Source organism: Serpula lacrymans (genome assembly GCF_000218685.1).
Source record: "Serpula lacrymans var. lacrymans S7.9 unplaced genomic scaffold SERLAscaffold_7, whole genome shotgun sequence".
Classification (NCBI taxonomy): Eukaryota; Fungi; Basidiomycota; class Agaricomycetes; order Boletales; family Serpulaceae; genus Serpula; species Serpula lacrymans.
In genome coordinates, this window is record NW_006763296.1 from 971,923 (window position 1) to 983,875 (window position 11,953).

The following is an 11,953-nucleotide window of genomic DNA, read 5'->3' on the forward strand; positions in this document are numbered from 1 at the left end:
CTCAATTGGATTCAAATTGGGAGAGTAAGGTGGGAGAAAGACTAGCATACATCTGACTCCTTCAACGACCTCCCGTGGTGCACTGGCTTTGTGAATTGCACAATTGTTGAGTATTATAATGCTTGGGTCTTGAGGATAAGGGTTCATCGTTGGTAGCTGTTTAAGTCAAAAATTAGAAGACAAAAATAAGAGAAATAAAATGTACATACCATATTGTTGACAATAAAATTGAAAAAAGCCTCACTGTTGAGAGAACCAAGGATAATGCTCATAGCTGAGTATCCTGTCATAGTTAATGCAGCCACAAGGCTATAGCGCTCCCCTCGGATAAAATTGGCTTGAACCTCTGCGCACCAGCCTCTTGGGGCTCATCCGTAGTGTCGGTAGATTGTCCTATTGTCCTTGCTGGTTTTGTCGACTGCAACAAACTGGCTGGCCACAAAGTGTGTGCTCATCTCCTGTAACCACTCCTCTTGCAGATCATCATTTCTCTCTGCAGCACACTTCAGTCACCCTCCAAATGGGGGCATTTAGGTTGAACATTGTGTGTAAAACTATGTAAAACTATCAACCTAAATGCCTGTTTTTTTGGGAAGATCCCAGGACTTGGAATGATCCCCAGGTAATTTACATCTGGGCAAATCCCATCCCTATAGGATCATCCCAGTGGATTATCCCCACTAGGATAATCTCACAGAAATGTCACATGTCACAAGGTGTCAGGGGGGCCAATAACAGAAAAAGTGGCTTTTCCCAGATCAGCAACACCAACAGATCATTAATTGGAAATTGATGCTTGAGCACTAAACAATGACAAGTAGTAGTATGGCTTGTAATGAGGAAATAGGTACCTGGAGAAATCTGAATATTGTTTGAACAATGAACAACTGGAAGATAATAAATACTGTACCATTCTGACCTTAGATGTATGTGAATTTGAGTGTGATATGGTATAATGCTAATTTCACATATTCATTGGTTGTTGGGATGTGTGAAAAACCTGTAGTAGTATATATACCCTAATATATTAAGGAGACAACTCAGTGGAGTCCTCTTGTTGTTGACCAACTAACTCACTGCAGCCTAAAGGGTAACCACTCCCTCATCATCCTCTCTATAGCTTATCTGAGTTGTGCGCCAGAGTAGGAAACTCTTGGTTGTTACAGTCTAGCTGTATTTGGACTTTTTCCACATCAGCTGGCTGTATGTTGAGGCGCTGTCCTCCCACTGACTGTGACTCTAGTTTCCGTTCTGAAGATAGCCAGTGTTCGGGTCTTGGTTGTAGAGACTGTTGTGGAGGGTGTCTTAGCTGATCAGGTGCTCCCACTGCTCTCAGAACGTCTCCATGGAGGTAATGCTCCACTGCTCTTGGAACATCTTCTTGGAGATGTGGTTCCATTTGCGATTCATTTGGATTTTGGGTCTGAGGGTCAGGATCATCCTCCTCCAATGTATTTTGGTCTGGATAGTGAGCATTCTCTGGAATGAGTCCCTCCCACTGATCTGTGCTAGGGTCTGTGTTCTAGGAAGCAGTGTCGTCCTTTTGTACCTTTCCAGATTCATTGAAAATGACATACCGACTGGAAAACACAGTTTGTTTTACAGTGTCTAGGAGTTTGTAGGCTTGCTTCCCATGTGTGTAGCCAATCATTATGGCTTTGCACCCCTTGGAGTAAAACTTCCCTTGCCTTTTATCTTTCGGAATCAAGGCATATGCTGTTATGATAACACAATTTTTGGATTTTTAAATTTCATTCTCCCCTTTAACCCTTTACTATAGTTTTCACACACAGTGCCATGCAGCACTTTCCTTTTTGTTCAAACTCCTCTTTCTCGCGCCGCATTGCCTTTCTTCTTATTTTAGATACAAGTATCTCACGCAGTGGAGCTGGTCACACGGGCTGCACCCTCTGACATCATCAGCCACTGCCTTCATCAACTGTATAGTATATATGTACAAACAAACCTGTAGTAGTATATATACCCCAATAAATCCAGGAGACTCCTCAGCGAGTCCTCCTGTTGTATCCTCACAACTAACTTGTTGAAACCTAAGGGGTGATCCCTTTCTTACATGTCTACTCCTTTTGCTTATTTTAGTTGTGCGACAGAGTAACTAACTCTTGGTTGTTACATATGCTTGGCATCTGAAAGGGCAAAATAAAGCTGGATCAACTCTCCTTTTAAACAGTATTTCATATGGGGACTTTCCATGGAGTCCTGATGCTGGGCTGCGTGCTGTGATATATGCAGCCGTTTGCATGGCATCTACCCAGAATGACTTTGGGAGCTTGGAATTATGGAGCATAGTGGTTGCTAATTTAGCCAATGTCTGATTTATGCGTTCTGCAATGCCATTTTGTTCCGGAGTATCTGCAACTGTAGTTTCTTGGATGACACCATCTCCTCAGAGCTGATTTTTGAATGCATTGCCAGTATATTCTCCTCCCCCATCGCTCCAGAGGAATTCTGTGTACAGTGGAGTGAAGTTTTTTTCTCCCAAATGAGTTTGGAAAAATGTTTGGACATCTTCTTTCCATTGCTTGTATCGTTCCAGTGCTTCACTTTTTTGTTTTAGGAAATATATCCATGGAAATTTGGAGAAATCATCTACAATGATAATCCAGTACCAAAAACCCTCCCTGGAGGTTGGTTTGATTGGTCCTCCAACATCTGTGTGCACAATTTGTATGGGGTGCTTGGCTCGGTTTCCTCCAGTGGACTTGAAAGGTAATTTCTTCATCTTTCCTAAACCACAAGGTTCACAGAACTCCGGGGTTCCGGTAAGGGTGTCTATGTCCTGGAGCTGTCCTTGTGTAACCATTTGTTGCAAGTGATCCATTCCAATGTGTCCCATTCTCCTGTGCAATAAATTTACATCTACTGCTGCAAAAGCTGACTCCGGGTTGATTTTGGGTTTTGCTTGGATGTGATAAAGTCCTCGCTTGTGTAAGGCAGTGAGGATAAGTTCCTTCTTTTTCCAAACTTCACAAGCATTTGACCCTGCTGGAAAAAGTGTTGATAACCCCGTTTTAGACAATTTGTGGACAGAAACAAGTGCTAAAGTGAAGTTTGGCACAAGTAAGACATTTGACAGTGCAATATTGTAGTCCCTTTTGCCAACAGTTGCTTGTAAGATTACTGTTCCAATTCCAATGGCATTTACAGAGGATTCAGAACATGGTATGTTCCTGGCTCAAACCAGGAGCGGTGAGGGACCATGTGAGATGTGGCTTCAGAGTCAATGATGATTGTTGTTTTGGTCTTATCTGGTTCCGACACAAGGTAAGCTTGAATGTGTTTAGCAAGGGGCTTGGAAATATGTACATGTTCCAATGCAATATGACTCTGTTCCTCCTCGGAGTCAGATCCAGATGATTGCTCCGCCGTATTTGCCTTTTCCTTCTCTTTTCCTTTATCCTTGTGTCTTTCCTTTCCCTTCTTCTTTTGACCTTTTCCAGCTGACTGAAGTGTTCGGCACTCCGAGGTGTTGTGTGATTTGGCTTTGTGGAAGTCACACCACTTCTCCTCGGACTTGAGTGCTGATTCAGAAACTCCAGGGGCCTTTTCTGACTGTTGTGCAACTTCTGCAATGATTTGGATCCCAACTTCATCAAAGGTAAGTTTATTTTCTTCAATCGTGTTGATTACCAATAACTGAAATATTTGCCATTTAAGAGTACATGGGAGAGATTGGAGAAGAGCAAAGGCCATGAGTTTGGTATCAACTCCTAGTTTTATTCCAGAGAGGTGTGAATCAATTGTCCAGATTTTTGCAATGTGGTCCTGGATAGGTGATGTCCCATCCCAGGACAATTTGGTGAGTTGCTGGAATGAATAGAAGGCCAAGGCAATGTTGGACGTCTGATAGAGTGAGACAAGTTTATCAAATAACTCCTTGGAGCTGGTGAGTTCTCCAATCCTCATTAGAAGGGCATTGGAGATGTGGTCCTGGATGATTCCATGTGCCTTCTCATTCTTAAGTATCCAGGTGATCTCAGGATTCCCCGAGGAGGTGGGTTTTCCTGGTGAGCGCTTAAGCTCCTCTCCAGTAACAACCCGGAGAACTTTTTCCCGACATAGCTTTGAGATGATCTGGAGTTTCCATATCTGAAAATTGTTCGGTCTAGTGAGAACTGGACATGCGGATGTATTGTGTGCTGTGGTCATGGTTCCGAGGTTGCCATTTCAAATAAAAATTATTTCCTGTGTAGCTTTTGTGCCACCAGGGCTCATAACCTAATAAATCTAAGTGAAACTCAGCCGCTGCCCGAGAGGCTATAGAAACAACTTTATTATTTACCTAAGTGAAAACTACAATAGATGTTAGTTTAAGGTAATCTCTAATAAATGTAATATAACATATCTCAGCCGCTGCCCAAGAGGCTATAGAAACGACTGAGGTATTCCTATACTAAACCCCCTACTACTTATAGTCAGTGTTACGATAACACAATTTTTGGACCTTTCCTTTATTTTTCATTCTCTGCTTTAACCTTTTTACTGTAGCTTTCACACTCCGTGCCATGCGGCACTTTCCCTTTTATTCAAACTCCTCTTTCTCGCGCCGTATGGCCTTGTTTCTTATTTTTAGATACTAGTATCTCACGCAGTGGAGCTGGTCACATGGGCTGCACCCTCTGACATCATCAGCCACTGCCTCCATCAACTGTACAGTATACATGTACAAATAGCTTGTAGTAGTATAAATACCCCAATAGATCAAGGAGACTCCTCAGCGAGTCCTTCTGTTGTATACCAACTAACTCACTGCAGCCTAAGGGGTAACCACTCCCACTCATCATTCTCTGACTGATCAGTGGTACATACTGCTGGTCGGTGAACCTTATAGTGTGTCTTAGTGTGCGCCAGAGTAACTAACTCTTGGTTGTTACAGTCAGAGGTGCTACTTGCTACAGTATAATGACTCCTAGGAGAACAATAATGACTCCATGGAGTGGTGGCTATGCTCCATGGAGAACAATGGCTGCTTTAGCAGACACCGGGTTTATCCGTTTTTGTCATATTACGCCCTTGCTTTTGTTGTTCTCCCTTACCTTTTTTTCTTTACTCATCCCCACCATAGGCCCCTTACTCTCTTTTTTATTCTCACCAGACAGTCGTTTCTGGCTACCTATTTTAGTCCACTTCCTTGTCACCTCCACCCTCCTCCTACTCGTCTTTCTTGCTCCCCCACCATACCTGATGTCACTACTCTCCATCCGCTTCTGTTGCCAATCCAGCAACCACCACGTGCCACTGCTGATATCAGCAAAGCCCTGGCAGCCGGTCCATCTTCATGACGTCTATCTTCCATTGTATACTATTAAATCATTGGTTGCTTGTCTTGCCTGGTTGAAGTGTGGGTGGGTAGTTTTTGAGCTGGAGAAGGTTCATCCCCTTGCATTGCCTATGTATATTGCTATCCCATTCACTTGGGTACATCTATCCTTTGTCTATTGTCTTTGCTACAGCTATACTTACCACATGCTGCCTGGGACACATTTGTTCCAGATTGGAACTACTCCCCTCCCTCCCTCATTTGACCAGGTGGTCCAATACAACCAGTCCATTGGTAAGGCCATGGTCTAAGAAATCAATACTGAAGCATAATAAGTAAATGAACATGTGAAGAAGACTGTATCTACTAACCTCAGTTTTGTGTAATACAAACTGAGGTGTAACTATCCTAGAAATGAGCATAAAAATGAGAAGGAAAAGTCCGAGTTCTTGAATCCCAATGGGGAAATGTTTTCCCATAAATATAGGGTGAAAGATCGGACTGTAACTGAATTATCTAGTACTTGAAATATTAGTGTAGGCTCAAATAAAATATTGAATTGTGAGAATGATATATTGAGTATATAGAAATATACCTACACATGGAACCACCGGATTTGGACTAGGTGGTGGACCGGTGGCTCCAGTTTCTTTTTTTTTTCAGCAGAACATTCATTTACAGTGCAATTATCTTGGATTTTTGAATCATTTTTAGGGACACATATTTTTTTAGAATGCCTGACTGACAATAAAGGAACTGTGTTGATACTGATATTGTTTTGCTTTGCCCTTTTTTGACTGCATCTTCCCATGACATCATGATTTTCTCGCTCTCTTTCTCCTATTGGACTTTATTTTATGGCTGTACAAACTTGTGACATTACTTACACAGCATTCATTGTCCATGGTGGCGGGTGCAGCGGTGGTGGTCGTGGTGGTGGTAAGAGTTGTTACAGAGTGGGCAACCGATACATGCTAATTAGATATGGCGGCCATAATGTATGTACTCGGAATTGCCCGCACTTGCAAGTTGCACCAGTGTCTACCCGACGGTGTGAGTTGTCAACGGTTTGGGGTAACACTACGAGTCATATTACGGCTTGACGCCTGTTATAAGCCTGCTACCACACGATGAACGTTCCCTCCCCAGCTTCTCGCCGTCCCACTCTCGTCCACAAACAGGTGAGGCGTTTTTACTTCAATTGTTTCGCGTAGAGTTCTGACACCTCTCACTATACAGATCATATAGTCATGGCTTCGGAAACTAAGGTCATTCTATGGGGCTTTGGCAAAGATTCGAACGTGCCCAGTCCTTCTGCGTTTTGTCAGAAAGTGGAGACCTTCTTGCGGTTCACATCCACACCGTACGAATTCCGCGCGACTACTTCAAGTAAAGCACCGAAACGTAAACTGCCATACGCCGATGTCCATCACAACGGCAAGATTGTGACGATCGCCGACTCCCATTTCATCATTCGCTATCTCATCGAGAATGGCATATCCAGTGATCCAGACAGCAAAGCTAATCTCACGTCCATACAAAAAGCCGAGTCACGAGCGTTCCAAGGGTATTTGGAAGAGGTCGTTTATAAAGCTATCGCCTACGAAAAGTGCTTCAACGATACTAATTTCGCGAATGCGATGTCAGAACTGCCAGAAATTGCGGCTATTCCATGGATTATCAAGCCACTCGTCATAAAAATGGTGCGGAGAAGTGCTCGAAAGTCATTGTGGAACGCGGGAGTCGGAAGGCATTCTCGAGACGAAGCGAGGACGTTGGAGGATGAGGGATTTGGAGCTTTGGATGCACGCTTGTCCCTCCATCCATATTTCCATGGTGATAAAGCTACGTCGATCGATATTATGATTGCGGGTTTGTTGACAAGTACTTTGGGCACGAAGGCGAATCCCTACTTCTACGACATGGTCGTGAAGAGTCCTATTCTTATTTCCTTCTGTCGGCGCATGTCGGTTCCACTCTTTCCGGAGTATGAGCAAGTGATCCTCGATATCGAAAATGCGGAAAAGGAACAAGGCAAAAATGAAGATGCTGTAGAGACCTCCTCTTCGTAAGGTGTGTTGTGATGACTCTGGTAAGTTTGACTACTCTAATAGTTTGCTTCGAAGCTGAGATTATACTCAACTTTTCGCAGATACTTTTTTGTTGGATGACCCCCAAAGTCAAGTTGCAGTCATCCACAGTGCGCTGACATCATTTCGATTTAAAGTAACTGCGGTGTGATAGTATTACTTGACTACAAAAATTGGTCATGATACGCTGTCAGTGCTAGTAATCGTTGTAATTGCCAATCTGATCCACGAAAGTATTGAGACTATGCATATGTCTTCATAAGATTTCCAACCTCTCAAGCTGAAGTTCCACCTTTTACTGTAACGGCATGAAAAGACTGATCACATGTAATGATGTACGAGAGTCAATTGGGAATTGACTCAGCGAATAGTCATGGAGTACTATACGTATTTGTTCCCTACCGATGCAACCCGATGAGTGTCTTGGAGTTGGACGCGTCTACCAGCGGTAGCCTCTGGAAACTACATACATATTAGTAAGTAAGGATTAAACGTCTCATCCATGCACATTTCTATCCAACGCTACAGAACCCATCCCAGTCCTAGTCATGTCAACATCCGACGCCTCCCAAAGCAAAGTCATCCTCTGGGCTTTCGCCAAGCCAGCCCGAGGTCCAAGCTATTCCGCCTTTTGCCAAAAACTAGAGACCTTTCTGAGGTTCACCTCGACACCTTACGAGGTCCGCGAGACTATGACGGACAAAGCTCCAAAGGGCAAGCTCCCCTACGTCGACGTTCAGCACGAGGGCAAGACAGTGACTATCGCCGACTCCCATTTCATCATTCGCTATCTCGTCGAAAACGGCATATCTGCCAACCCAGATGATCAAGCTGGGCTCACAGCCTCTCAGAAGAGCGAGTCTCGGGCATTCCAGGCGTATATGGAAGAGGTCCTATATAGTGCTATGAGGTACGAGAAGTATTGCAAAGACGACAACTTTGCGACGATGATGGCAGAGGCACTGGAAGTGACTCCACTTCCATTCTGGCTCCCATGGCCCCTCAGCTCCTTCGTTCTTGGGATGTTTCAGAGGAGCGCCAAGAATTCTTTGTGGGCCGAAGGTATGGGGAGACACTCTGAAGAGGAGGTGAAGAGTTTGGAGAAGGAGGGTATTCAGGCGTTGGAAGTGCGTCTCTCTGCACATCCGTACTTCCACGGTGAGAAACCTACCACCATCGACGTCACCATCTCCGCCTTTCTTGCCTGCAGCCTGGGTACGAAGGCAAATCCGTATTTTACTTCGATGGTTATCAGTAGCCATGTTCTACGCTCCTACTGCCGGCGCATGACGGCTCCACTGTTCCCAGAATATGAGGAGCTGTTGCGTGAGATCGATAGTGCGGATAAGGACCGGAGCGATGCGACTGAGAATCATGCCTCTGGAGTGGAATGATGACTGATACGGTATGTTTCATTTCATGTTACTTCACACAATCATAACGAGGCTAAGTGGCTGATCAGAAACCTGTCTCAACGTGGTATATCGACTGTAAGCTCTTCTTTAGTTTCGGACTCGCCAAAGCCTGAAATTAAAAGCTCCAATCAAACCTCTTACTGTCCATATTTTATTGAATACAAAACTAACAGCACTTCTCGCATACTTTGGAACTGATATACACCGTAACTTACACTGTAATTTGTATTAGTACACTGACACTACTCGCTACAAAATGATTCAGAACGAGATGTAAGCACTTGCATAGCTCACGCTAGAATCCCTGATATTGAAGCACTGGCTGCTTTGTTCATAACGAACCCACTTAATCTTAACGCTGTGAGTCTCATCCTGCTCCAACACGGACAGTGCACCCAGCAGGACCCCAATGGGGTGCCGACCACAAATAGTGTTCTTGGTTCTTCCCAAGTAAGACGCAAACTCCTGGTGTGCATTCACAGCTGATCCCGGAGGTATAGTTAGCAATTGCATCGCTTCGTGATCCAGGTCAGAGATAGATTCGTGGATAGGTCTACTGGACAACGTTGAGGGTGGGGGACCAGATCGAGAAAGACGGATGCCAGGGGTGTTGCTTGGGAGAGGCTCCGGGTAATAATACGTATAGCTGAACCGTGTACCCCTAACGTGGATTAGAAGCTATAAGTTCGTTTGTTGACGGCATGGATACCGACCGTGCGACTCACCAGTGGCAGAAATCGCTCGAGATGACGAATAGGGTATCTTCTCTAGCCAGGTAGGGGGCCAATATCTGTCCGTATGCAGCCTCTTTGTCCTTTGAGATAGCACCCACTAAAACTGGCACGATCGAAATATCAGAGCTTGAAGTATAGATCTCTGATGATCAGTAACGCCGCTTGAAAGCTTCATGAAAAACATACTTTTCAAATACTTTTCGTACATAAGATAGATGCATCTCGATACTGTGCTCATCTTCGTCGGTTTGAATGTCCATGTCTTCGAATTCACCTGTGTCCCGGAGATCTCGGATGACTGATAAGGGTAAGGTGATATCCTATACTTCGGAGATACTTATGACTTTACCTTGGAGATCCAAGGGCAACTCGCCTAGTGGTGTTTCGTACTGTTCACAGTTCGAAAGTGCACACCCGTCAAGATAAACATGGTGGGAAGGTCCGAGGATGAATACGCATTTACTATATGACTTATGTTGTAAACTCCACGCTAGTAAGAGTGATAGGAGCATACATGTCGGTTGTGTCTATGCTCTTGTATGCCCATGCTGCGGCAGGGCCTGAATACGAATATCCAGCATGCCTGATTGGTAGATGTGAATGAACCTATCAGAATGAGATCGTAAGAGCAAGAGAAGCACGAACGGAGCAATGATGGCCTTGCAGCCTGTGATTGGGGGTGCAAAGTCCTCATCTGAAGTGACGGCAGCTAACCATTGGGTCAGCTCCGCGTCGAGCGTTCGACCTGTCAGGGAGGTCATTGGCCCATCATGATACTAGCATGGTAGACGATGAAAGCAGGTACCACTGCTGGAATACCAAGAGCCAGCATGTGTAGCTCGCCTGCTGAATATTCAGCAGATGTGACGGTGGGGAACAGGAGAGATAATGCTTACCTGGATGGCTGCATGGCGGATGTGTGGTTGTCAATAAGCGGATGGAGCTGATCGATGAATTGGCGGATGGTGTTCCACATTTGGCAGTCCTGCGAATATTGCACTCAGCGTAGCGACACTCAATACCGAGTGTCCCATGACTGCGTTTCACTGCGTCCACAAGTTATCAGATTGCTAATAAGCTATCCGCCGAACACACACGTATGACCATGTTGTCCGCAGTGTATCCATCTTAGTAGCTCAGATGATCTGATGGCAACGGCATATCCATTTTTTATTTAACAAGATCATTCGCGCTTGATTCAAAGCAGCGCTCTTCATCTCTCTCGCAAACACAGACAGGTTCGTATTAATCAGTCCAAGATATGCAAGTTGTCTAATTCGCGTTTCTATTCCAGTCTCGAAGCTATGTCTACCTCGCAAACTAAGGTCTATGGGGCTTTCCTAAACAGCCAGACCTCGCCAGTCCTTCTGGCTCATGTCAAAAGCTCGAAACCTTCCTAAAGTTCACTTCAACCCCATACGAGGTTCGTGAGTCGTCGACCAGTAAAGCTCCAAAGCACAAGCTGCCCTATGCCGATATCCATCACGATGGCAAGACAGTCACCATGGCCGATTCTCACTTCATCATTCGTTACCTCATAGAGAACGGCATCTCCACCGATCCAGACGACGGTTTGACTCCTGCCCAAAAGGCCGAGTCGAGGGCATTCCAGGCGTTGATGGAAGACGTCTTGTACACCGCTATCGTTTGCGAACGGTGGTATGTCGATGAAAACTACGCTACTTTGGTCAAAGAGATGTTCTCGTCGATCCCTTGGCCTATCAGGTCGGTGGTAACCTGGATGATTCGGAGGAATATCAAGACTGCTCTCTGGCGTGCAGGTGTGGGGCGGCACTCTTTGGAGGAGATCTATAGGCTGGAGAAGGAAGGTTTCGAGGCACTGGATGCGCGTCTATCTTTGCACCTATTTTCACGGTGATAAACCATCTCTTATTGACATCACCATCGGTGGTTTCCTCGCGAACTGCTTGGACACAAAAGCGGACCCCTACTTCTCGGATAAGGTCATGGCAAGCCCTGTCCTTCGCTCTTTCTGCCATCGGATAAATGCACCGTTGTTCCCAGAATACAAGCACCTGCTTGGTGAGCTCACCGCTGGGGATAAACCGTCTGAAGAAGGCACTGCAGAAACGTCCTAGGTCAGGAGAGTTGGTCGAGTCTATCAACTCTTTGGATAAAACTGCATATAACATGTACAATACAATGATATTTGATAATGAGTTACCCACCTCTCATTTCTTTACGTCTGGTCCGAACATGAATATTCATAGAAATAAACCACCTGCAATTAGAACAATCGATATTCTCATGTGGTTTCCTGGTCGTGTATCGAAAATTCCATATTAGGGTGTAAGATAGTCCTTGGCGGTGTTTTGGTGTGTTAGGATTTAACGCCTTTGCCAAACAACCGCATATACGAGTCGCAGCTCGCAGTCACGGTAGCCACACCAAATCAATCACGGCAATTTCAGG

At 45.0% G+C, this 11,953-nt stretch overlaps 4 protein-coding genes across 4 annotated transcripts; 2 read left to right on the forward strand and 2 right to left on the reverse strand.

Annotated features, from left to right (window-relative positions):
- Positions 1-1,114: 1,114 nt before the first annotated feature.
- Positions 1,115-2,308, reverse strand: SERLADRAFT_438116 (uncharacterized protein; the record flags this gene model as incomplete). Its single annotated transcript, XM_007318457.1, has 2 exons — positions 1,115-1,522; positions 2,177-2,308. 2 exons carry the CDS (start codon positions 2,306-2,308, stop codon positions 1,115-1,117), a joined length of 540 nt encoding a protein of 179 aa, XP_007318519.1.
- Positions 2,309-6,144: 3,836 nt separating this feature from the next.
- SERLADRAFT_467918 (uncharacterized protein) lies at positions 6,145-7,618 on the forward strand (the record flags this gene model as incomplete). Its single annotated transcript, XM_007318458.1, has 3 exons — positions 6,145-6,462; positions 6,521-7,354; positions 7,405-7,618. The coding sequence occupies one exon, from the start codon at positions 6,532-6,534 to the stop codon at positions 7,351-7,353; it is 822 nt and encodes a 273-aa protein (XP_007318520.1).
- A 36-nt stretch (positions 7,619-7,654) lies between these two features.
- Positions 7,655-10,506, reverse strand: SERLADRAFT_467923 (uncharacterized protein; the record flags this gene model as incomplete). Its single annotated transcript, XM_007318459.1, has 9 exons — positions 7,655-8,776; positions 8,834-9,447; positions 9,512-9,646; positions 9,707-9,818; positions 9,870-9,982; positions 10,035-10,103; positions 10,166-10,265; positions 10,326-10,363; positions 10,417-10,506. 8 exons carry the CDS (start codon positions 10,494-10,496, stop codon positions 9,048-9,050), a joined length of 1,047 nt encoding a protein of 348 aa, XP_007318521.1.
- A 518-nt stretch (positions 10,507-11,024) lies between these two features.
- Positions 11,025-11,619, forward strand: SERLADRAFT_438121 (uncharacterized protein; the record flags this gene model as incomplete). The annotated part of the gene is made up of 2 exons (XM_007318460.1): positions 11,025-11,252; positions 11,302-11,619. 2 exons carry the CDS (start codon positions 11,025-11,027, stop codon positions 11,617-11,619), a joined length of 546 nt encoding a protein of 181 aa, XP_007318522.1.
- Positions 11,620-11,953: the final 334 nt, after the last annotated feature.